The 27,109-nt window shown below is 40.9% G+C and overlaps 1 protein-coding gene across 10 annotated transcripts in view; it reads left to right on the top strand.

Moving 5' to 3' along the window:
* The window catches only part of LOC129460740 (centrosomal protein of 76 kDa), a 269,467-nt gene that overhangs the window by 42,063 nt on the left and 200,295 nt on the right, over positions 1-27,109 (top strand). For all 10 annotated transcript variants that reach the window (XM_055239053.2, XM_055239056.2, XM_055239047.2 and 7 more), the window contains one exon: positions 22,938-22,972. In XM_055239053.2, coding sequence (XP_055095028.1) covers positions 22,938-22,972 — 35 coding nt within the window. The remainder of the gene's footprint in view (positions 1-22,937; positions 22,973-27,109) is intronic.

Raw genomic sequence — 27,109 nt, 5'->3', positions numbered from 1 at the left:
GGCTCCGCGCGGAACCTCAGTGCCGCTGTCGGGAACACCGCGCTCCTCACGGGAAACTAGCAGTATTCCACATTAGACAGCCTTTCCTCGGTTCGGAAATGTAAAGATGATTCTGAACCGTGAGAATTCTGCTCTTTGGGGAGAGATGGAAAGATAGACTAAATAATGATTTTTGGCTCCTGGACGTTAGAAAATACCGATTGCATTCCTGTGTGTGAAAATTTGTTGTGATGAAAAACAGGCTTGTAAAGTAAAAAGTTGACAGGATGTCCGGATACAAAGAGAAAATGGGCCTTAGTTACGTCATTGTCTAATGTAAAATTTTCAGGATTATGACCTAAACAGTAATTTATAACCAGGGTTTACTCAGATGCTCTTTGAAGAGGAGGAGGTTGAGAAAAGGTTTCTCCCATCAGTTTTTATCTAATTCATTCTTTTGAGAGGCAAGTCTATTAAAAACATAGAAAAACAATCTACCCTCACTTTTAGAAAGTTGATGGAAATGTCAAAATGCTTAAGGTGAAAGATGTAATTTCGAATTAGTAAAATGACATTTAATGAAAACCGTTGTCTAACTTGATTAAAACAGTATTTAAGGTTATAGTTATTCTTTCAGTTGCGCCAGAACATGTTTTTATCTTTTATTTTTTAGTGTCAGGTAAACACATTTTTATTTACATGCTTTTATCTTTTATTTTTTAGCGCCAGGTAAACAAGTTTTTATTTAAAGCCATCTTTTTAATTATTCTTTTGAAACTATTTCAAATAGTATATTTGTTTATTTGATGGGCTTATTGCTTTTAAACTTGGACTTAATCTTAGTGGGAAATACTTGCAATTATAATTTATAGTGTATTAATTGGTACAAAAAGATACATTTATAAAATACAGCAGTGTCTGCCAGGTGCCGTGGCTCAAGCCTGTAATCCCAGCACTTTGGGACGCCGAGGCAGGTGGATCACCTGAGGTCAGGAGTTCGAGACCAGCCTGGCCAACATGGTGAAACCCCGTCTCTACTAAAAATACAAAAATTAGCCAGGCGTGGTGGTGTGCCCCTGGAATACCAGCTACTCGGGAGGCTGAGGTGAGAGAATTGCTTGAACCTGGGAGGTGGAGGCTGCAGTGAGTTGAGATCGCGCCACTGCACTCCAGCCTGGGTGACAGAGCGAGACCCTGTCTCAAAAAAAAAAAAAAAAAAAACAGCAATATCGTGCCTTGGGATTTAGCTATTTCCAGAGGAAAAATGGTTGTGTGCAGCCTGCTTTTAGAAGCAGCATTGGTAGTGGTGATTTCTGGAGAGAACAAGCCCCCAGTTTACATTGTCTTGTCACTTAAATTTAATCCCAAAATAGTATAGTTTTGTTGTCAAAGATTGATAGATCCTGGTGGATGGGTTTTTTCTTGTTTTTTTTGGTCTGAACCTTATGTTGAAATGGATTATTTTTTACATCACTAGTGTGAGTGATAACATACTGATCTCAGTGTAATAAACTGCCTTTAAATAGTGAGTGGAGTTGTTCTCCACAATTCACAATAGGTTTATAATTCTGTTTCTCAGTTCTGCTCATGACCTGCGCTACCAGTTATGGAGAAGGCCTAATCAAAGTTGTTGATAGAGACTTGAGCATTTTCTGTTGAATAAAATTATTTAAGAAGTTCATACTAAAATATTAGTTTATTTCCTCATTGGATTTAAGAATAGTTGCATGGCTCAGGAAGATATACAGTCTTCTGAAGATTTTATCTTGATTCTTAAACTTGATGAATAATTTGGTGTTGTGCACACTTAAAAATTCTATTCCTCCTTTCTCTCTCTTTCTTTCTTTCTTTTTTTCTTTTTCTCTCTCTCTCTTTCTTTTTCTTTTCTTTTCTTTTTTTTTTTTGACAGGGTCTTGCTGTATTGCCCAGGCTGCTGAAGGCTGGAGTGCAGTGGTGTAGTCATAGCTCATTGCAGCCTGGAACTCCTGGGCTTAAGTGATCCAACTGCCTTGGCATGCCGAAGTGCTGGGGTTACAGATGTAACCCGCCTTGCCCAGTCTCTCTTTTCTTTTTTTTTCTTTTCTTTTTTTTTTTTTTTTTGAGATGGGGTCTCCCTCTGTTGCCAGGCTAGAGTGCTGTGGCACAGTCTCAGCTCACTGCAACCTCTGCCTCCTGGGTTCAAGTGATTCTCTTGCCTCTGCCTCCCGAGTAGCTGGGACTACAGGCGCTTGCCACCATGCCCAGCTAATTTTTGTATTTTTGGTGGAAATGGGGTTTCACCATGTTGGCCAGGATGGTCTTGATCTCTTGACCTCATGATCCACCTGCCTCGGCCTCCCAAAGTGCTGGGATTGCAGGCGTGAGCCACCGCGCCTGACTTCTCTTTTCTGTTTTTAAGGAACGTTTGTATTCATGAGACTTCCATAGTAGGGAAGAGTTGGGGAAAATAAGTAAAAATAATTTTTTTTTTTGAGACAGAGTCTCGCTCTGTTGCCCAGGCTGGAGTGTGGTGGTGCGATCTCAGCTCACTGCAAGCTTGCAATCTCCGCCTCCCAGGTGCATGCCATTCTCCTGCCTCAGCCTCCCAAGTAGCTGGGACTAAAGATGCCTGCCACCATGCCCGGCTAATTTTTTTGTATTTTTAGTAGAGACAGGGTTTCACCGTGTTAGCCAGGATGGTCTTGATCTCCTGACCTCATGATCTGCCCGTCTCGGCCTCCCAAAGTGCTGGGATTACAGGCGTGAGCCACCGTGCCCAACCAAATTTTTTTTTTTTTTTTTTTTTTTTTTTTTTTTTTTTTTTTGAGGTGGAGTCTCACTTTGTCGCCCAGGCTGGAGTGCAGTGGTACAGTCTTGGCTCACTGCAACCTCTGCCTCTGGGGTTCAAGCAATTCTCCTACCTCAGCCTCCCAAGTAGCTGGGATTACAGGTGTGTACCACCATGCCCGGCTAATTTTTGTATTTTTAGTAGAGATGGATTTTCACTGTGTTGGCTGGGCTGGTCTCGAACTCCTGACCTCAGGTGATCCACCTGCCTCAGCCTCCCACAATGCTGGGATTACAGAATTGAGCCACTGTGCTGGCCACACTTTCTTTTTCATTGTATTTATCATGATTATATGTAGTTAACAATCTGCACCATGTATGTTTTCACATCCATTGATTTCTGTTTTTTTCTTTTCTTTTTTTTTTTTTGAGATGGTGTTTTGCTCTTGTTGCCCAAGCTGGAGTGCAATGGCACAATCTCGGCTCACCGGCACTTCCGCCTCCCGGGTTCAAGAGATTTTCCTGCCTCAGCCTCCCGAATAGCTGGTATTCCAGACATGCACTACCACGCCTGGCTAATTTTGTGTTTTTAGTAGAGATGGGGTTTCCCCATGTTGCCCGGGCTGGTCATGAACTCCCGACCTCAGTGATCCACCAGCCTTGGCCTCCCAAAGTGCTGGGATTGCAGGCGTAAGCCACCGCGTCCGGCCTGATATATTTTCTAAATGGTCGTTTAAGGAAGTTAAGTGATTAGTAACTCTTTGAATCAAATCTTGGTCTTTTGGTGTCTAGGCTTTGTAGTGTTGTGGAATGAAACATTTGGTTTGAATTTGTTTTGTGATTCTTCCCCTTAGAGAAGTGACAGTGAGTAAGTTCCTCAGTCCCCCTGAGTCTAGCCTTCTGTGTAAAATCAGAATATATTGTTTTCACAGGGTTGGGGCGTAAGTGAGGATAATATATGTCAAGTGGCAAGACTTGCTGTATAGCAGGTACTCAATAGGTTTTAGTTTCCTTCTTCCTCTAATCCTGTGGTCCTTTCTCACCACTATACTGTCTCTAGTCCATTTGTTTTATGTTTTTACCAAGAATTGGGGTAAATGTCAAGGTCAGAGTTTCTTAACTTTGGCACTGTCGGCATTTTTGGCTGAGTAATTCTTTGTTGTGGTGGCTGTCCTGTGCAGCATCCGTGATCTGATCTCTTAACACTGGATGCCAGTGAGCCCCTCCCCTGCAATTGTGACATTAAAAAAGTCTCTATCCATTGCCAAATGTTCCCTAGGGTGCAAAATTGTCCCAGTTGAGAACCACTGCTCTAGCAGGTGGTGCCTGGGATTGTGTTCAGGGTGGAGAAATGGATTCTGGCTGTAATCCTCAAGTGAGTGAATCCTTCTGCAGGCCATTGCCACTCTGTTGTTGAGCTGAATGAGTCGTACTGGTTCTTGCCAGTACCAGCAGTATCACTCCATTTAGTCCTCTTAGAAGAGGTAGGACTTCATGGCTTTACTGACTTTTTAGGGGACTGAATATAGTAGTAATTGATTTTAATTCTTGTTTACTTTTAACAGTATTGATACATCTGAGAATGGTTAGATTCAGTTTGAATGAAATAAATAGAAATACGCTATAAGAAAAATAGAAAAATGTTGAAAGGTGTCATAGGCTGGAGACCAATGAAGGAAAAAAATGAAGAATTAGTGAGTTTATTTAGCATTCAGGTAAAACTTAGAGCCAAATTGCTAGCGTGGCCATAAAAGCAGTGTGATATAGGACCCAAGGAGATAAATTCAAGAAAAAGGAAAGACTAGCTCTTTACAGGATCTCTTGAAAGTAAACAGATTAAATTATGTATAACGTCTTAAAATGAGCAGTATGGTTACGAAGTATTTCTGTGTTGACAGGAGGATAGATTGCTTAGAATCAAGACAGTTTATGAATCTTGTTTGGTGGCTTCTTTAACATTTTCTCCAGTGTTTATGCAGTTGTAGTAATAATAAGACTTTGTTGTTTGGGAAAGTTTATTAGGTGCAAGTTGATGAAGTTTTAACTTTCACACCCTTAATTAAGGGGTTAAAGACACGCAGACTCTTCGTATACTCATAAGTATATCTGATTGGCAATTAGAGCACATTTTGGTATACAGGGTCTTTAGAAAGTAGTAACTGATGCAATTTAGGTTATAGTCTAGATCTTCACATGGTTAAAAAGCATTTGCTTTTCTGGGATGCCACAAAATTATTAATAGCGGTAGTTTTAGAGATTAGAATTGTGTGGTCTTATAGTCTTTCAGGACTTAAATACCCATCTGACAACAATCATTTATTTTAACTTTTGGTTTCAAAATTTTTGATGTACCATTAGTTTAGAGGTATAAAGAATCATTTTAAAATTATGGCCATATATTGATTTAAAATAATCTTAAGGTTGGTAGAAGGTTTTCCTGAAAGGAACAATGAGTGCCTGTGTGCATACTAATAAAGGGATCCCTTGAGAATGGTTTCTTGGTATAGGGAACATTCAGGCTTTGTTTGGGTTTTGAAAAGAGGATATGATCAGTCAAGCTTCTCAGCGAAGTTCATGCTAATTTGGAGGGGAAGATGGTCTTGGCATAAAATCCTATTTGATTTTAAAGAGAGAATATTTGTGGTAAAGGTTGAAATGGTGAAAAAATGTGTTTTTTTGTTTTTGTTTTTTTGAGACGGAGTCTCGCTCTGTTGCCCAGGCTGGAGGCAGTGGCGTGATCTCGGCTCACTGCAGCCTCCGCTTCCTGGGTTCAAGCGATTCTCCTGCCTCAGCCTCCTGAGTAGCTGGGACTACAGGCGCCCACCACCATGCCTGGCTAATTTTTGTATTTTTAGTAGACATGGGGTTTCACCATGTTGGCCAGAATGGTTTACATCTCCTGACCTTGTGATCCGCCCACCTCAGCCTCCCAAAGTGCTGGGATTACAGGCGTGAGCCACTGCACCCAGCGAAAAAATGTTTAAAAACATTTTTTTTTGGTCCGTTCTTTCTGTATTTCTTGTGTTCCCATCCTGATCATTAAAGGACAGGAATATATGAAGTATATGTGTAGGTTTCCAGAGTAGGTAGTGGGGGTAAATGGTAGAATTAGAGATTGGTGAAATGCCTTATTAGTTACAGTAATAGATAAAAATTGTTCTCTTTGAATAATAAGTTCAAATATGTCAGGTTAATTCAGTCTAACAAATATGCTTTGAGTTCCTACTATGTACAAGTAGTGTTCTAGTTTTACATGGGTGATGTAAGGGTAAATAGTTCTAGTCATTAAAGAAGAGAAAATAAAACAGAAACACATTGGTAAATTTACCATGAATCTAATGCAGCTTAAACTTCAAGTCCCTTCATTTACACAGGCCCCTTCTAAGTGCACGGGAGGAGCCTTAACAGTAAGTTTAGATGTTCATTTGCAAAATTAAGATTTTAGCTGTAATTGGATAAGATTGCTATCACTTTTTTTTTTTTTTTTTGATGCAGGGTCTTGCTTTGTCACCACCCAGGCTGGAGTGCAGTGGATTGATCGGCTCACTGCAGCTTTGACCTCCCAGATTCAAGCAATCCTCCCACCTCAGCCTCCCAAGTAGCTGGGACTACAGGCATGTGCCATCATGCCCAGCTAATCTTTTGTATTTTTAGTAGGGACAGGGTTTCACCATATTAGCCAGGATGGTCTCGAACTCCTGACCTCATGATCCGCCCGCCTCGGCCTCCCAAAGTGCTGGGATTATAGGTGTGAGCCACCACCACCATCTGGCCCATGCCTGGGTAATTTTTATATCGTTTTTTAGAGACAGGGATTTTGTCATGTTGCCTAGTTTTGTTTGGAACTTCTGGGCTCAAGTGATTTGCCCACCTTGGCCTACCAAAGTGCTGGAATTGCAGACATGAGCCATCATGCCTGGCCTGCTGTCACTTTTATTTATTTGTTTGTTTTTTTTTTTTTTGAGACAGAGTCTTAGTCTGTCGCCCAGGTTGGAGTGCAGTGGCACGATCTCGGGTCACTGCAACCTTCGCCTCCCAGGTTCAAGCAGTTCTCACACCTCAGCCTCCCAAATAGCTGGGATTACATGCACATGCTGCTGCGCCTGGCTAATTTTTGTATTTTTAGTAGAGACAGGGCTTTTCCATATTGGTCATGCTGGTCTCAAACTCCTGGCCTCAAGTATCTGCCTGCCTTGGTCTCCCAAAGTGCTGGGATTATAGGCATGAGCCACCAAGCCTGACCTGCTGTCACTTTTGGTTCCAATTTACCATGCAATATATTTCTACTTGTGTTGGGTTGTAAGAGAGGGGTCACAAGAGTTTTGGGGAGAAATTTTGGAATAATATATTTGTGGTTTTGTATCTGTGTTTCTACTTTTGCAGAGGGAAACAGTAGAAAGAATTTAGTCATCTACAGATATTAGTCCTCAAGTAAGTTAGGACTCTTAGGATATTGGCCTCACTAAGAGTTTTGACTAAACTTTAGAAGAAAAAAATCGTTGAGCTATCAAGGACTATATGTTGATAAGAGATGATGAGTTGCACTCTGCTTGTTATATATGGAAGGTCAGATTCTCTCTCCTGTATCATTGGTCCTGTGAAATAACAGCAGTTCTCATCCTACTTTCATAACAGTGTCATTAGAGCTGTAAGTATTTCCCTTTTACTTCTTGTTGGCTGAGTAGAAAAAAGGAAAATATCTTCTTTCAGATATTTGTTTAAAACTATGAAGGAAATATTGAGTTACCAAATGTAGTGGGAATTTTTAGTCAACTTTTTTTGTTTGTTTGTTTTCAAGAGACAGGGTCTTTCTCTGTTGCTCAGGCTGGAGTGCAGTGGTATGATCAGAGCTCACTGCAGTCCCCAGCTCCTGGGTTCAAGCAGTCTTCCTACCTCAGCCTCCCAAGTAGCTGGGACCACAGGTGTGTGCTGCCACTTCTGGCTAATTTTTTATTTTTGTTTTTTAGTGGAGAAAAATGTTGCCCAGACTGCTCTTGAACTCCTGACCTCAAATGATCCACCTGCCTCAGTCTCACAAAGTGCTGAAATTGCAGGTGCGAGCCACTGTGCCTGACCAAACTTTTTATTTTGGGATAATTTTAGATTTACAGAAAAGTTGAAAAGAGAATGCAGCTAATTCTTATTTGCCCCTCACCCAGTTCCCCTGATGTTAACATCTTATATTCTTGTGGTATATTTGTCAAAACTAAAAAACAACATTGATGCATTGCTATTAACTAAACTCCAGACTTCATTTAGGTTTCCCCAGTTTTTCTGTTAATGTCCTTTTTCTTTTCTCTTTCTTTCTTTTTTTTTTTTTTTGCGACAGAGTTTCGCTCTTGTTGTCCAGGCTGGAGTGCAATGGCGCGATCTTGGCTCACCATAACCTCTACTTCCTGGGTTCAAGGGATTCTCCTGCCTCAGCCTCCCGAGTAGCTGGGATTTACAGGCACCCGCCACCACACCTGGCTAATTTTGTATTTTTAGTAGAGACAGAGTTTCTCCATGTTGGTCAGGCTGGTCTCAAACTCCTGACCTCAGGTGATCCATCTGCCTTGGCCTCCCAAAGTGCTGGGATTACAGGCGTGAGCCACCGTGCTGGGCCTTAGTGTCCTTTTTCTATTGCAGAAATCCCATCCGAGATACCATATTGCATTTAATCATCGTGTCTCCTTAGTTTCTTCTGGTCTCTGACAGTTTATCATGACCTTGACAGTCTTGGTGAGGACTGGTCAGCTGTTTTGTAAAATGTCCCTCCATTTGGACTTGCCTGGTATTTTTATGGCTTGACTGGGTTATAGTTTTGGGAGAAGAGTACCAGCAAGGTGAAGGGCTCCCCCTGATCACATCATATTGGGGCACATGATAACCATGTGACATCAGTGGTTACGATAACCTGGACACTTGATTAAGACAGTGTTGTCAGGTTTCTCCACTAAAAAGTTACTATTTTTACCTTTTTAAAATATGTTGTTCTTTAGAAAGGAGTCATTAATTCCAGCCTGCATTCAAGGATGGGGCCAGGTAATTAAACCACCTCCTGGAGATGTGAATATCTTTTTAAAGTTATTTTGAATTCTGTGAAGAAGATTTGTGCCTTCTCCTCCATTTACTTATGTATTCAATCATTTGTTTGTATCAGTCTGGATTGACATGTATTTTGTACTTTGGTTGTTTTGTTGCTCAGATTGTTCCCGCTGTGGCCATTGGGTGCTCCTTAGGCTTGGCTCCTGTGTTCCTTTGATATGCAGCCCTCCTTCTGTCTGGTGGAGCAGACACTTTCTGGCACTGCAAGATGTTTCAAGGCTCATCTTAACATATTTCCTGCCCCAGCCCTAGAGTCACCCATATTTCCAGGGAGCTCTTGTTTCTTTTATTGGAGAATGGTGTTTAGAAACCATGATCTTAGCTCTGGGTATGCTTGTTGCTTATTGTTTTGTTTTTATTTATTTATTTTTTAAAGTTGTAGTTTTGCTCTGTTGCCCAGGCGGGAGTGCAGTGATGTGATCATAGCTCTGTGTAACTTTGAACTTCTGGGTACAGCTGATCCTTCCACCTCAGCCTCCTGAGTAGCTGGGACTATAAATGCACAACCACTCCTGGCTAATTTTTTTGTTATTTTTTTGTAGAGACAGGGTCTCTCACTATATTGCCCAGGCTGGTCTTGAACCCCATTCAAGTGATCTTCCTGCCTCAGCTTCCCAAAGTGTTGGGATTACAGATGTGATCCACTGCACCTGGCCTGTTTTTAATATAGAAGAAGAAATGTTAAAGAGTTTATTTTTGATGTTCAAACTCTAGATGGATATTTGGGTTTCAAATATCGACTTACTGGATAGTATGAATAATGCCACTGTGAACATTACTGCACGTGTCTTTTGGTGAACAAATGTAGCATTTTTGTTGAATATGTGCCTAAAAGTGCAATTGCTAATTCATGATGTATGGTCAACATAAGTAGATACTGCCAGAAATTTTCCAAAGTGATTGTATCTCACAAACTTTTAAAATTAAAACCAATATGAGACATTAGTATAAATTTAAAAAGGATTCGATTAGGTATATGGAGGGGTTATATTCCTAATAATACCAAACTGCTGGCTTCTGAAAACTGTGACTCTTAGGTCTTTTTATACTAATTGTGCTAATGCTTTTTTTTTTTTGAGTCGGAGTTTTGCTCTTGTTGCCCAGGCTGGAGGGCAATCCTGCGATCTTGGCTAACTGCAGCCTCCACCTTCTGGGTTCAAGCGATTCTCTTGCCTCAGCCTCCATGGTAGCTGAGATTACAGGCATGCACCACCACGCCTGGCTAATTTTGTATTTTTAGCAGAAATGGAGTTTCACTATGTTGATCAGGCTGGTCTCATACTCCAGATTTCAAGTGATCCACCTGCCTCTGTCTCCCAAAGTGCTGGGATTACAGGTGTGAACCACTGCGCTGGGCCTAATGCATTTTTTTAAATTGAGTCTATGGTCTTTTTCTGTCATATTTCCCATTTTCTCTCCCATCCCTTAATTTAATTAGAAGTTAAGTTCCTATCTAATATACTCCTTTAATATCTTGTATTTCAGAGAGATAAAAATATAAATAGAGATAATTGGAGGGTAGTGCTAGAATGTCACTAACAATCCCTATAGGTTGCCTGGTCCCAGGGTTTGGTCATGTCTGCCTGGATTTTTAGTGAAAATATCATGTTAGAGATATTCCCATTACATGATTTCATGTATTCATTTCACCAATATTTGAGTGCCTTCTAAGTGCACTGTGCCGGATGTTGACGATACAAAGAGGGATAAACTGCACTCATACCTTCAAGAAGCTCATAGATGGAGAAACTAACACAGTACAGTACAATAATTTTAAAATAATAAAGATGTACAGAAAACTATGAGAGCCCAGAGAAGAGAGTGGCTGACCCTGCCTGGTGACAGTAGGTGAGCGTTACAGGGGAGATCTGGTTTCTGGAGGTCTCCAGGATGGGGCTGTAGCATAAAAGGAAGACTATGTGAGGCAGAAGCAGCAGCAAGTGGAAAGGCTTGGAGATGTGGAGGACGTTATATGGTGCTCAGAGAGCAGCAGTGCATGGATGGCAAGTATGGCGTTTGTGCTGCCACCCACTTCCCCATGTCAAAAGCAGATAACTGCTAATCAGTTACCGCATTTTTTGCTGCCGAATTTATAAGCAGCCCAAGAGTTCTCAACAGGATGCTTCAGGTGGCCACTACTAATTACTTGGAGTTGGCACGTGAGGTTAAACCTGTTTGTCTTATTTGTAGTGGGTGTTCCCTGCGCCTGGAGCAGAGGATGTGTGTGGGAGTGGGGGGAGTGAGAAGGGCTGGAAAGGCACGTTGGCTGGGATCAGATGATGAAGGACTTTGTGCCAGCCACATGATCGAGTGTGTATTTATAGTCTGTACAGGCAGTGGAGAGCCATGGAAGGGTTTTAAGCGGAAAATGATGTAAGCAGATTACTCTTTTTAGAAAGATAAATGTAGGGGCTTTGTAGATGTATTGAATTGGGTAAAATGGAGGGCAAAGACACCAGTAGGCATTTTATACTATCTTTAGATCTTTGTAGCCTTTAAGTTGCTAAACCAGTTAGGAGTGTTATGGCTGTTCAAACAGGAGATGACGGAGGTCTGAATTAGGGCAGTAGGAATGGAGAGAAAGAATCAGATTGAGAGTGATTTAGGAAATAGGAGAGGGTATAGCTCTTCCACTTTTTATGTGTGGGTGAGAAAGAGGAAGGATTGTTCAAAGGCTCTGACTTCTTGCCTGGGTGCTTGGGTGACAGGGTAGGCAGGAGGGGCAGGTTAGGGTGGGAAGATAGATGATGGTTTATACTTGTCGGAAATTAAATTGGCCTGGAAAATATTTTTTCCCGTGGAGTCATATCGATTCCCACCAATCTCCTTTACTGCCTTCCAGATAGTTGCAAATCAGCTGTTGAATGTCACACCATAACATGGAGAGAAATAAGAGCTGGCTACAGAAGATGCAGTTTCAGTTCTTTTGGCTCTGATGCTTACTATTGAATAGTTATGACCTCAGGGAAGCCATTTAACTATTTCGGATGCTGATACTTTCTTATTATTTTTTTCTTTTATTCTTTTGCATGTGTGTGTGGAGACCAGGTTTTGCCACGTTCCTCAGGCTGGTCTTGAACTCCTGGGCTCAAGCCATCTACCTGCCTTGGCCTCCCAAAGTACTGGGGTTACAGGCATGAGCCATGGTGCCCGGCCGCTCTCTTTATTTGTAAAATGGAAGTAATATTTGTCCAGCCCTTCTTGTGAAATTGTTATGAGACTCAAATGAGGAAATACATGTGGGGGCATTTTGTTACCTTGTATGTACTGCACAAATACATTTTTACTGAGCCATTGCTATCCTTTGTAAAAAGATGAATACTTCCAAATTATTTGAGTCAAGATTGATAAAGAAGTTCTAAAACAATATTAAATATATGTTTGGAAGTCTATAAAATGATTCTTGAGGTTGAAAAAGTTTGAAATGTGGGTGTCCATAATGTGTTATACGTTTGTTGCCTTAGGTGCTCCACCAGGTTTTTAGAATGGACTATGGAGGGTTACTTGCAGATTATCAGGGAAAGGTAATTAGTGCTTGACCACCATTTATATTTTTTAAAGATTTCCATATATTTTATATTATCTTGAATTTGGTTTTTTCCTTCTTTTACCACTTTCTGACTTGTTTGATACTCATTTATTGATCATTTAATTTAGCTTATTTGAATCCTTTGGGGAGTGTAGGAGGGCTTATTTATGTAAATAATAAAACAACGTAACTATAACTTTCCCTATAAACTCTTGGAACAAATTTCATCTGAGACTTATAAGATAAGCCATAGTTTAGATGAAATATTTGAACTGTTCTATTGCCTGATGTGTATAAACTTAAATGTTTTTGATGGGAAATTGTTAAGTTCCTTAAATTAATGATAGTTGCCCCCTAACCCTGACCTTTTTTTTTTGAGATGGAGTTTCCCTCTGTCACCTAGGCCAGAGTGCAGTGGCTCGATCTCAACTCACTGCAACCTCTGCCTCCTGTGTTCAAGCGGTTCTCCCTCCTCAGCCTCCCAAGTAGCTGAGACTACAGGCATGTGCCACCATGCCCAGCTAATTTTTTTTTTTTTTTTTTTTTGGTAGAGACGGTTTCACCATGTTGGCCGGGCTGGTCTCGAACTCCTGACCTCAAATGATTCACCCCCCTCAGCCTTCCAAAGTGCTAGGATTATAGACATGAGTCATAGTGCTCAGCTTGACTTTCTTCTTTAATTAATGATCTTTTCATTATATTTGTATTTAAAGAATAGTACTGTATTCATAAGTATAATAAAAATGTGTAACTTACAAAACTCATTACAAAAAGATATTTCTTGACTATATATAGTATATGTAGTAAAGGTTAAATAGCTAAAAGTGTTTATAGTAAAAGTGAAATAGCTAAAAATGGCAAAGTGTAGTCTATGTCAAGCCTATGTTGTTTTTATCGTTTTTGTTTTTTTTATTTTTTTTTATTTATTTATTTATTTATTTATTTATTTATTTATTTATTTATTTATTTATTTTTGAGACGGAGTCTCGCTCTTTCACCCAGGCCGGACTGCAGTGGCGCTATCTTGGCTCACTGCAAGCTCCGCCTCCCAGGTTCACGCCATTCTCCTGCCTCAGCCTCCCGAGTAGCTGGGACTACAGGCACCCGCCACCATGCCTGGCTAATTTTTTAGGGTTTCACCGTGTTAGCCAGGATGGTCTCGATCTCCTGACCTCATGATCCACCCGCCTCAGCCTCCCAAAGTGCTGGAATTACAGGCGTGAGCCACTGTGCCTGGCCGTTTTTGTAGTTTTTAAATCAGATCTCCCAAATCTTGACAGAGGGAAAGTAACACATTTGGGTAAGTGGATATGGATGGTAGAGTTATGATATATCTAAAGGGAGTTAGGGCTTGGAAGATAGAAGTTCCTGGGATGCCTCTCTGCAGGGCTGTTGTTGGCCAGGTTGTCTCATACTCAGATGCCACAGAGGGACAGGAGATTCTAAAGAGAATGGATACAGATGTGTGTATGAAATGCATGAAAACCAGAACTCTTCAATTGATAGAGAATACTAGAACATTTGGGATTGTCACCTGCTAGAACTCTGTTTATGATTTGGCTTGGGGAGGTTCCCCTCCAAGTTCTCCTTCCTGAAATCTAGTGATATGTCTATGTATTTTTGAGCTCGTGAAGTTTAAGCAATGTTTGAATTACTGTTACTAGGGAAAAGCTTAATCCAAATCAACTCAGTTTACAAAAAGTACTTTGACTTTCATTGTCCCTGTCTTCCAACACAGGAGTGTCAGAAATGTGGCTCCAGGCTGTTGTTCCCCTCTATTCCTATGGCAGCATTTCTTCTTCTTCTTTTTTAAAATTTTACTTTAAGTTCCAGGATACATGTGCAGAATGTGCAGGTTTGTTACATAGGTATACATGTGCCATGCTGGTTTGCTGCACCTATCAACCCGTGATCTAGGTTTTAAGCCCCGCATGCATTAGGTATTTGTCCTAATGCTCTTCCTCCCCTTGCCCCCGCCATCCCTGACAGCCCTGGTGTGTGTTGTTTCCCTCCCTGTGTCCGTGTGTTCTCATTGTTCAACTCTCACTTACGAGTGAGAACATTTCTAAATAGTCCTGGGCACCTCCTATCCTGTACTTGCCATCAGAATACTTCTGAAGATGACATTCTTGATGGCCACTGTTACTCAGAATTGGCACTAGAGATGAAACTTACTTGCTCTGCAAGTTTCCAGTGTTGCCAGATTACATAAAATAGATAAAGATAATATCCAAATTTTGTGGCGAGTTTTAATCACTGATACTAGGTCCAAGAGGAGACTCTAGTCCCTGTGAAGGTGACTAGTAATAACAATCCAAGGCTGTCATTTTTTTTTAAAGGTAAGGGATTTAGTTACAAATCTAGGAAGCAAAGTGTAGTCTATGTCAAAAATAAAGTGGGAGCCTCCATTTCTGAATTAGGATAGAAGTCACATTTATGGCAAAGGTGATTGGAGGCTGAAAGTCCTAGAGCCTGGCTTGGGGTGGGGATCAGATAATCTTAAGGAAGAAGATGCAAGTTCTGGAGAGTGCCTGTCACACAAACGTACTGTTGGTGAATTAACAGATGAATGCTTTTTCCATGAGTGGTATTTAAAATTAGAGGTCAGGTCTCTGACTGTTTTTTGTATCAAATGCATAACATTCACACTGAGGCAGGTGGATCAGAAGGTCAGGAGATTGAGACCATCCTGGCTAACATGGTGAAATCCCATTTCTACTAAAAATACAAAAATTAGCCGGGCGTGGTGGGGCATGCCTGTAGTCCCAGCTACTCAGGAGGCTGAGGCAGGAGAATCTCTTGAACCTGGGAGGCGGAGGTTGTGAGCCGAGATCGCGCACTGGACTCCAGCCTGGGTGACAGAGCGAGACTCTGTCTCAAAAAAAAAAAAGCATAACATTCTTTTTTCCCTTAAAATGCAACTTGGCAAAGATGATTTTGTTGGGGGAAATTGGTTTAAGCTAATAAATACGTAGTTTCACTGTCCTAACTTTTGAAGTTCTGTTCATTGGTTCCACGTCCTCAGTGGCCACTGCATTTTAGAAATTCAGGTATGAGGCTGGGTGTGGTGGCTCACAGCTGTAATCCCAGCACTTTGGGAGGCTGAGGCGGGCGGATCACCTGAGGTCAGGAGTTTGAGACCAGTCTGACCAACGTGGAGAAACCCCGTAAAAATACAAAAATTAGCTGGACATGGTAGCGCGCCTATAGTCCCAGCTACTTGGGAGGCTGAGGCAGGAGAATCGCTCGAACCCTGGAGACGGAGGTTGCAGTAAGCCAAGATCGTGCCACTGCACTCTAGACTGGCGACAGAGTGAGACTCCATCTCAAAAAAAAAAAAAAAAAAAAAGAAATTCAGTTATGATTAGGCTGTAGAAATTTTTTTATTGCTAAATTTCAGCCTGTTAACTACAAAACTATGGGTTTTTTTCCTAGTAATAATACAAAAATTGTCTCAGAAGCCTATTTAATGTACTCCTTTCTTATAAAAGTATTATAGTTCTTAAACTGATGGTTGTTGTTGATCAGTTTTGGTCAAATGTTTGAGAATATTATTCTTGAAAACATGGAGCACGTTCAGGATGTTGTTTGTCTATCCATTAGCAAATCCTGTTCTACTTCCAAATTATTTCATGAACCCTCTCCTTTTCACCCTCATTACTGCCATTGCCCTGCCTGGCTGCCCCCATGTAGTGCTGCAGGACAATGATAGTAGCCTCCTCGCTGGCCTTGAGCTTTCCATCTGGCTGTCTCCACTACATTCTTCACATTATAGCAAGACTGACCTGGAAACTACCTGGACGCAGCTGACCCTCTTGCCTGGTATCCTTCAATAGCTTCCCATTTTCCTTAAAATCAAATCTGAACTCCTCATACTATCCTTACAAGCCTGTGTGATCTGCCCCCTGCCTGTCTAAACACAGTTTATGTTACTCATCCACCAAACACTTCCAGGGCCTGTCACATGCCACTTCCTGCTTCCGGAACAGATTCTTCTTCCCGCCCTGCAGTTGGTTCTACCCAGCTTCAAGGTCTCTGTTTAAGTATCATCTTTTGGAGGAATCTTACCTGACCACCCCAAATTGGGTCATTTCTGTTACTTTCTCCCCCTTTTGGATCCATGTATCACTAGTTCTATTTTGTTTGATTACTTTTTTTGGGCTGTGTTCAATAAAATGTAAGCCTTATGAGGCAAGAACTGTGTCTAGCTTGTTTACTATGACAGTGTGTCATCAGTGTTTATGAGTAGTACTTAGTAGGTGTTGAATAAATATTTACTGAACAAATGAAGGTGGCAGAGGTATGCTGGCAGGAGAGCAGGGTGTATTCATTGGTATCTCAGTTTTAGCATGAAAAAGAACATAATTTCACATGGTTAGAGGGACTGAAACATTGTCTAGAATTTGGTCACATAGTAAAAAGCTGGAGAATAATTCTGAGAACCATTTATCTTAAAAGTTCCAGAAATTCTGTTTTTTTGGTAGGTATAGTTTGCCTTTTGCTTATTCAGCTAATTTGAATCATATTGATAATGTGACTGCGTGATAATTCAGCCATATGCTGAGGTTTCTACTTTAAAGATAAGTAGCTACCTTAATTTGAAAGTATTATTTGCATTCTCTGAGCAGACCTATGGTGAAATGATCTGATTATCAATATTTAAGATTTATAATGTCTGCTGAAGATGACAGTGTTGCCTTAGTTGTGAATTCTTTATGACAGACATTTTATATCAGGACTAGTTTGTTTTGTAAAGCCATTCCGTGTCAGTTTGTAGGAAGGCATGGGCTTTTCTGTTTCCTGGGACATAAGGGGACTCGTCTAATAATTTTTTTTTTTTATTTTGAAGACAGTGTCTGGCTCTGTTCCCCAGGCTGGAGTGCAGTGGTACCATCTCAGCTCATTGCCCACCTCCTGGGCTTAAGCCATTCTCTCACCTCAGCCTTTCTTTCTTTTTTTATTTTTATTTATTTATTTATTTATTTATTTATTTGAGATGGAGTCTCGTTCTGTCGCCCAGGCTGGAAGTCCAGTGGCGCGATCTCTGCCCACTGCAACCTCCGCCTCCTGGGTTCAAGCAATTCTCTGCCTCAGTCTCCCGTGTAGCTGGGATTATAGGCACCCGCCACCATGCACAGCTAATCTTTGTATTTTTAATAGAGATGGGGTTTCACCATCTTGGCCAGGCTGGTCTTGAACTCCTGATCTCGTGATCCATCTGCCTTGGCCTCCCAAGGTGCTCGGATGGCAGGCATGAGCCACCGTGCCCAGCCATACCTCAGCCTTTCAAGTAGTTGATAACCATAGGCACACGCCACCCCACCTGGCTAATTTTTAAATTTTTTGTAGAGATGGGGTTTCACCATGCTGCCCATCCTGGTCCTGAACTCCTGAGCTCAAGCGATCTGCCCACCATGGCCTTCTAAAATGCTGGGATTACAGACATGGCCACCATCCCTGGCCTAGTAAATCTTTAAAAGCAGATCAGATCTTTCAGAAGGAGTATAAAAGAAGGGTTTAAATACAGCTTTGATTCCTGCAGCATTGTGAAAATGCTTATTCCTTTTGAGAAACACCAAGCTAATGTTTTGACTTCCTGTAAAAATAATTTCTCTTCCTCTAAGTACTTTTTTGATAATGTTGAAGTATTTTCAAAACTTAATGTTTTAATACTACTTCGGATATTTTCTTTTACATCATCACACTATCCTTCTAATTAAACACATCCTAATAAACTTGTTATTTGAAAGAACTAATTTACCATATTTAATCATCTGAAGCCTTTTTAAGGCTACCATTAGGTTACTGAAATTCGGCTGGGTGTGGTGACTCACACCTGTAATCCCAGCACTTTAGGAGGCTGAGGCAGGCGGATCACTGAGGTCAGGAGTTCGAGACCAGCCTGGCCAACATGGTGAAACCCTGTCTCTACTGAAACTACAAAAATTGGCCGGGCATGGTGGCGGGTGCCTGTAATCCCAGCTACTCAGAAGGCTGAGGCAGGAGAATTGCTTAAACCCGGGAGGTGGAGGTTGCAGTGAGCCCAGATTGTGCCATTGCACTCCAGCCTGGGCGACAGAGCGCCATTCCAGCTCAAAAAAAAAATTCTGAGTGAAGTCATAGGATTTGTAAGTTTTAGACGGATTCATTCCTTAGGTCTGGTGCAGTAAAACAGAAGTGGCCAAACTTTGAAGAAAGACTCAGAATTTGTCAAGTGTAAATCCCTTGATGCTATACTGGTAGTTTCCAGTTGAAGAAGGTGTTGAATTGAGGAATGCGGCCGGGCGCAGTGGCTCGGGCCTGTAATCCCACCACTTTGGGAGGCTGAGGCGGGCGGATCACGAGGTCAGGAGATCAAGACCATCTTAGCTAACACGGTGAAACCCCGTCTCTACTAAAAATACAGAAAAATTAGCCGAGCGTGGTGGTGGGCACCTGTAGTCCCAGCTACGCGGGAGGCTGAGGCAGGAGAGAGGCCTGAACTCAGGAGGCAGAGCTTGCAGTGAGCCAAGATCATGCCACTGTACTCCAGCCTGGGCAACAGAGCGAGACTCCATCTCAAAAAGAAAAAAAATTGAGGAATGCATTTCCCCATTCCTCAGAAGCAGTAGAAATGGTAATTAGCCTGTACAGTACCCCTGCAGTCCCCCTCAATCCCAACAGCCACTGAAAGTGGGAATGGAGATGTATTAGTCCATTCTTGCATTGCTATAAAGAACTACCTGAGACTGGGTAATTTATAAAGAAAAAAGAGGTTTAATTGGCTCACTGTTCTGCAGGCTGTACAGGAAGCATGGCTGGGGAGGCCTCAGAAAGCTTACAGTCATGGCAAAAGGTGAAGGGGAAGCCAGCATGTCCTGGATGGCTGGAGCAGAAGGAAGAAAGAGGGAAGGAGGAGGTGCTACAGACTTTGAAACAACCAGATCTCATGATAACGCCCTATCACAGGACAGCACTAGGGGGATGGATGGTGCTACACCATTAGAAACCATCCTCATGATCTAATCACTTCCCACCAGGCCCCACCGCTAACATTGAGAATTACAATTGAACATGAGATTTGGGTGGGGACATAGAACAAAACCATATCAAGAGGATTAGAATAAGAAAACCACACCAACATACATGAGGAGGAATCAGGAGCCTTAGAGTGTGCTCTTCACTCTGTCACCAACTCTGTGTCATTATGTACAAGTCATTTGACTCCTTGAGCTCTCAGATTACTCATCTGTTTTTAATTAATTAATAGTTTCTGAGGCAAGGCTTTGTTCTGTCACCCATTCTGGAGTGCTGTGGCACTATCACAGCTCACTGCAGACTAGACCTCCTGGGCTCAAGTGATCCTCCTTCCTCAGCTTCCTGAGTAGCTGGGACTACAGGCTTGTGCCAACATGCCTGTCTAATTTTTTATTTTTGATAGAAACTGGGTCTCACTATGTTACCTAGGCTGGTCTGAAACTCCTGAGCTCAAACAATCTTCCCACCTCAGCCTCCCAAAGTGCTGGGATTACAGGCGCAAGACACCACACCCAGCCAAATTACTCATCTATAAAATGAGTGGATTGTGCAGGATCATTTCCAAGATTCCTTTAAGCTCTGATGTCATGTGATTGGGATTTTTGGAGTCCTAGGTTAGCTTCTGAGCAGGAATTTGGATGGCAGAGCTGTGTAGTTGGTCAAATACTTTGTACTTAACAGCCTTTTCATATTACCGTGAGTTACTCACCAGTTCAAATTTAATGACCAAGAGCTGTTGGATTCTTACAAAAATTTTTAGTACTTTTACAGCATTTTCAGTTTTATAATGCAGGTCATTGAAAAAAATCTTATTTTATAGACTTGTGCCCTTTTGGCACCCCTCTATCATTCTTTTTAAGCACTTCATTGTTTTCTGGTACAAAAAGATGTTCCCGGCTTATCTTGTAATTTCCCTGTCCCAGCCCTGAAATCAGCCAATTTCCCGAGGAATCCTGATTCTGTTGAGGGGGAATGGGCTTGGCGTGCCCCATGGGCTTCTCCCACTTTTGATGGGCAGAGCTAGGAAATGTTTTTAAGTTGTGTAATATCTCTAGTTACAGTTCGCCACCACAGGGCTCCTTTTCTTCTTCTCACGTTAGGTTTGTGTATTCCTTCTCCCGTAGTGTAAGTCATGACTCCCAGCAGTATCAGTGTATTTACTCACGTGCTCATTGCTGCAATACATTAAAATAGTTTCAGAATTTTATACTACCAACAAGAAATGTACTACAAAAATTTTTAGATTTCTTTGTAATTCTCTTTATCTTCAGAATATATCCTACTGAAGATGTAAAACTCACGTACTCTTTTTTTTTTTTTTTTTTTTTTGAGACAGAGTCTCACTCTGTCACCCAGGCTGGAGTGCAGTGGCGCAATCTCGGCACACTGCAAGCTCTGCCTCCCGGGTTCACGCCATTCTACTGTCTCAGCCTCCCAAGTAGCTGGGACTACAGGCACCCGCCACCACGCCCGGCTAATGTTTTGTATTTTTAACAGAGATGAGGTTTCACCGTGTTAGCCAGGATGATCTCGATCTCCTGACCTCGTGATCTGCCCGCCTCGGCCTCCCAAAGTGCTGGGATTACAGGCGTGAGCCACTGCACTTGGCCAACTCATATACTCTTAAAGAGGCTACTCTCTGTTACAGTTTGCCTGAGTGCTCCTCTCTTCCTCCCTCCCTCTCTTCCCTACTATGCGAGTAGGCTCTCAGTAAATGTTTGCCGAAAGGCAGTCTGTACCCTTCCTTGAGCTGTTTCTGTCCAGTAGTACTTCGCTGAGTAAAATTAATTACCAATTTTATGAGAGTTAAGTATACTTAACTACCAAAAGCATTAATGGTCTGAACAAACAATCATATGTATAAATAAATAAAATGTATGTGATAAATCACTATTGAATGTAGAGTTTTACATAACAATAAATAAATATGTAAGTAAAATAACAGTCTTACACTTATCAAACCCTATTATATAAACCCTTAGGTAGTAAGCTCATTACATATATATGTTCATGTAGTCTTTATTGCTTATATATAATTTTTAATTTAATTCATAGAACCTAAGGCCCCTTATTTTCTGGTCTCAGTTTCAGCTAGTGTTTCTCATTAGGATCATTAAGAGATGAGGAATTGTGGTTGTCTTCTTTTATTTTTTCATTTTTGTTTTTTTTCAACCAACTCATTTCAAATAAGAAATTGTGGTTTCAATTTTTTTATTTTAAGAATTGGGAGCATACAAAGGCTATTATTTGTGATTTTTCTTTTGTGATGTCATAATAGAGTCTAAGGTGTACAAATTCTAGTTAAGTACTAAAAAAATAACAAGGCTAATAGATTAACCACTGTGGGCTAGGTGTGAGGGTAAATGCTGGGGAGAGGAAGAAGTGGGAGGATAGTATTGGGTGGAGGGAAAGGTATAGAGTTAAATGCGTATTTGAATTTAGGTCAGTGAAATCTAAGTGTAGTCTGGGGAAATTAAATTTTCTAGTACTGACTGGGCATGGTGGCTCACGCCTGTAATCCTAGCACTTTGGGAGGCCGAGGCAGGCAGATCACTTGAGGTCAGGAGTTCGAGACCAGCCTGGCCAACATGGCAAAACCCCATCTCTACTAAAAATACAAAAATTAGCCGGGCATGGTGGTGGGTGCCTGTAGTCCAGCTACTCAGGAGGCCGAGGTGGGAGAATCACTTGAACCCGGGAGTGGGCAGTTGCAGTGAGTCAGAATCACACCACTGGACTCCAGCCTGGGTGACAGAGTGAGACTCCTTCTCAAAAAAAAAAAACAAAAAAACAATTTTCTAGTACCCAGTATAATTAATTGTATAATTGTGTTATTCGTTCCTTTTGTTAAAACTATTTAATAAGTGATTCTTTAAAATAGCTGTTTTTGTTTAAGAAGTATGTTTTTGTCAGTGACGTTGACAAATATATTAATTGTTCATGTTCTTTGGTATTATGTATCAGTGATGGAGAAAAATACTAATATTGGTGCAGCCAAATATTGTTCAGTTCTAGTTATTCTTTAGGTGAGCCTCTGTTGGAAAAATTACTCAATTAATTATATGGTTTTGCCTAATCATGTATTAAAGAAAAACAGCATATATTAAAGAAAGTATGAATTTAAACATTATTCCTTTCATCGAAATGATCACTGTATCTTTAAACTGGAAATATATTTGCAGTCTTTTAAGATTTCCTAAGGTATACTTACAATACCTTTAAAGTATTTTAAGGTGTTTCTTAAAAGAAAGCAAGACTTTCAAATGTTTTTGTTTGATTGATTTATATATCTGTATTAAATATGTATATATGTTTTAGATCTTATTACAGTTAAGCATTTTTTTCTCACTTTTTTCTTTGTTATTTTTTAATGGGCCTATTTAAACTTAAATCTCTTAAGTAGGACCTTCAGGGATATTTGGTCATTCTAGCATCTTTCATTTGCATAGATATTCTCATAGACATGATAAAGCCATAGCCAGAGAAGCTCAAATATTTTTATCAATGATTTAAAAAAGCTGAAATCTTTTGAAAGTAATCCTTTTCATTTTTATTACAGGTAAATTGGGATATTCACAATGTATGGAAACAGAGGTAAGTGAAATACTCAAATATTTCTTAGTAAAGCAGCTTTGCAATCCTGTTTAGACTAACTTGAGTACTGAACTATCTCACTATAGGTTCTTGGTCTTCTGATAAGATTTCTTTTTTTTTTTTTTTTTTTGAGATGGAGTTTTGCTCTTGTTGCCCAGGCTGGAGTGCAATGGCACGATCTTGGCTCACGGCAACCTCCGCCTCTTGGGTTCAAGCGATTCTCCCGCCTCAGCCTTCTGACTGGCTGGGATTATAGGCGCCCACCACCACGCCCAGCTAATTTTTGTATTTTTAGTAGAGATGGAGTTTCAGCATGTTGGCCAGGCTGGTCTTAACTCCTGACCTCAGGTGATCCACCCTCCTCGGCCTCCCAAAGTGCTGGGATTACAGGCATGAGTCACCGCACCTGGCCCTGATAAGGTGTTTTGAGAGCAGGTGTGTTTTCTAGGTTTAGGAAGAGTAAAATGTGAAGAAAAATTAGTTGCCTTGTCCATATTTTTGTAACGTCAGGTTGTGTTATAAAGAATGGCTTAATTATCATTTTAAAATTTAACCATATTATTATTTGCAGAATTGAGGTAGCTAAGATCCAGAGCTCTTAGTAATTTCAGTTTTTTTTCATAATTCAGTGCAGTATGTCATATAATAAATACAGCATTTAAATGTGCTAGACTCCATTGGAGCTGCCTTAATTTAAGAAAAAATAGGGACTTGTTTTAGTAAGATTAATAATAAATTCAGTGCTTTGTTATTTATACAAATAGGTTTATTATTATTATTATTATTATTTTTAGACAGAGTCTCGCTCTGTCACCCAGGCTGGAGTGCAGTGGCACAATCTCAGCTCACTGCAAGCTGTGCCTCTCAGGTTCACGCCATTCTCCTGCCCCAGCCTCCCAAGTAGCTGGGACTACAGGCGCCCGCCACCACACCCAGCTAATCTTTTGTATTTTTAGTAGAGACAGGGTTTCACCATGTTAGCCAGAATGGTCTCGATCTCCTGACCTCGTGATCCGCCCGCGTCGGCCTCCCAGAGTGCTGGGATTACAGGCGTGAGCCACTGCACCCAGCCTGGTTTATTGTTTTTTAATAATTTAATTTCAAATTTCTGATTGTGAAATTTAAGGGGTTTCTATGTGTTCATTGCAGGGATTTCAAGCACAATACTGAAATACCAGTTCAGCATATATGTGTGGTGTTCTTTTCAGTAGCAGTTTCATCATCCTTAGATTGGGGGTTTTAGGTGTTTCGTTAGTGGCAATGCTCAAATAAAGGATTTAAGAAGTTGTATTTCAAATTTTATAATGCATCTACATATTGATGTAGATTTTAGTAAGTTTTAACTGTTGTTTTAAATGAAATGTAGGCTTCCCAAAGGATTATATTGTATAATAGAGAAACAAAAATAATTTATCCCTTTTTGCATTAATTTTTGTATTTTCTTTCTTTTTTTTTTTTTTTTTCTTTTGAGACAGAGCCTTGCTGTGTCTCCCAGGCTGGAGTGCAGTGGCACAATCTTGGCTCACTGCACCCTCCACCTCCCAGGTTCAAGTGATTGTCCTGCCTCAGCCTCCCGAGTAGCTGGGACTACAGGCGCATGCCACCATGCTGGCTAGTTTTTGTATTTGTAGTGAAGATGGGGTTTCACCATGTTGGCCAGGCTGGTCTCAAACTGCCGGTCTCAGGTGAATCCACCATTACAGGCGTGAGCCACTCTGCCCAGCCCATTTTGCATTTTCTATTCAACTTTGAAAGGAGGGACAATTTTTTCCAAATTAGACCTAAAAAGGCAAGAACTAAATATTTTTATATTGTTAGAATTTTTGATATACTATTCAACATGACACAAAGGGGTGGGATTTGATTTGAATCAGAAGAGGTAAGTTTTGTGGTTTCTGGTTGTGTATTTTTCTAGCTATGCAATTTTGAGTAAGTAATTTTTCTTCCAGAACTTTGTCTTTCTTATCTATAAAATGTTAATGGTAATTTGTATTAACCTCATAGCTTATGAAATTTTTAAAGAGATACTGTATATTAAAATGATTCATAAACCTTAAATGTACTATTGTGAATTAAGATGATACAAATATAGTCAGCATTCATCTGCGTTTGGGTAATGAAATATGAACATTTTACATACAAGGCACAGTTATCTAATTATTGTTTTATTATATTTTGTCATAAAATCCACATGATCTTAACGTTAGTTTAGTACTCACTTTGTAAAGAAGCATTAGTTCATTTTATCTCCTAATTGACAGCCCTTATAATTTGATCCGTAACATAGGTCACCAAAAGAATTGGAATCTAACTAAATAGAAGTTTTTCAGAATTAAAAAGAAAGTAACAATTTGAAGGGGGCAAAACACAAGGAAACAAAAATTTCAATCTGATATTGATTTAATTCAGAAAAATGGGTATTTTCTAGGGCTAACGGTGGTTATCAGTGGGGAGGAGATTGGGATTGTGGATGGTCATTTATCCATGTTGTTTGATTTAAAAAAAAAGAGTGCATTACTTTGGTAATTAAGATAGCAAAAAGCAGGAGTGGTGAGGCGGTAGAGGCAGTGGGAACTAATTTTTTTTAGAAGTTTGGTGAAATGAGAGAAGGAAGAAAACAGCATAAGGAGGAAGTTTTCTGTTGTGTTTTAGGTTAGAGATGATGGTCCATTTGGCGGTGGTGGTGTGAGGGAGCCTGGAGGGCGTGAGCCGGGTTCAAGAGTGGTTATCTCATGAAGCAGACCCAGGAACACATGGGAGACGATGGTTGTCTGGAGTAGTGCTGCTCAGAACCAAGACTGGTCCAGGGCTCTGTGGTCTCTGAGACCCTCTCAGGGGATCGGCAAGGTCAAAACTATTTTCATAGTACTACTGGGATATCATTTGCCTTTATACTTTCATTCTCTTAAGATCATACCATGGAGTTTTTGGAGGCATGAGGAAGACTGTCAGAATGACTGCAGAAGCAGATGAGATCCAGCCTTTTTTTTTTTGGAGACAGGGTCTTGCTCTGTCACCCAGGCTGGAGTGCAGTGCCATGATAATGGCTCACTGTAGCCTCAACTTCCTGGGTTCAAGTCATCCTCCCACCTCAGCTCTCTGAGTAGCTGGGACTACAGGTGCATGTCACCACACCTGGATGGTTTTTTATTTTTTATTTTATTTTTATTTTTTGAGACGGAGTCTCACTCTGTCGCCCAGACTGGAGTGCAGTGGCGCGATCTTGGCTCACTACAAGCTCTGCCTCCCGGGTTCAAGTGATTCTCCTACCTCAGCCTCCCAAGTAGCTGGGACTACAGGCATGCGCCATGATGCCCGTCTAATTTTTGTATTTTTAGTAGAGACGGGGTTTCGCCATGCTGGCCAGGCTGGTTTCGAACTCCTGACCTTGTGATCCTCCTGCCTCAGCCCCCCAAAGTGTTGAGATTACAGGCGTAAGCCACTGTGCCTGGCCTGTTTTTTTATTTTTATTTTTGTTTTTTTTTGTAGAAATGGGGTTTTGCTATGTTGCCCAGGCTGGTCTCCAACTCCTGAGCTCAAGCAGTCCTCATGCCTCGGCCTCCCAAAGTGTTGGGATTATACATGTGAGGCACCTTGCCCAGCCTCTCTGGCTGTCTTTCATTGAGCCTGACATTAAAAGGTTTTGTAAAATGTGAAACAATTCCACCCTTCTCATTTTTTTAATGTAGTTTTTTTTCCTCCATAAAATGTTATTAACATTTAATGGGCTTAAATGAATTAATACATATTTTAAACATTTCTTGGTTTTAATTTCTAATACAGTAAATATTGATAGATTATAGCCCACATTAAAAAAATGCTCTTTGGGCTCCTTTAATTTTTTAGTGTGCAAAGAGATTCTAAAACCAAAATTTAAAGGTTTGAGAGCTGTGGTATGAAAGCACAGATGGCAGAGGTACTTCTTCCTAAGAAACAGAATCGGGAGGTAGGAGGAAACTAGAGTTGTGGGGTAGGCAGCAGGAAGCCCAGGCATCCTTGCCATGTGGGTTTAAGCCTCTTTTTGTCAGCAAGAAGGCAGGCTTGTTTCTGAGACTGAGGCTACACTGGGTCACAATGGGGACTGACTATTAGAGCCTCTCTTGGCCCTTAAATTGTTTTTCTATTGAGCAAAACAAA

Source organism: Symphalangus syndactylus, chromosome 1, assembly GCF_028878055.3.
Source record: "Symphalangus syndactylus isolate Jambi chromosome 1, NHGRI_mSymSyn1-v2.1_pri, whole genome shotgun sequence".
In the NCBI taxonomy this organism is placed as follows: Eukaryota; Metazoa; Chordata; class Mammalia; order Primates; family Hylobatidae; genus Symphalangus; species Symphalangus syndactylus.
The sequence above is the reverse complement of the archived record's forward strand: the minus strand, read 5'-3'. Positions and strand labels throughout refer to the sequence as shown.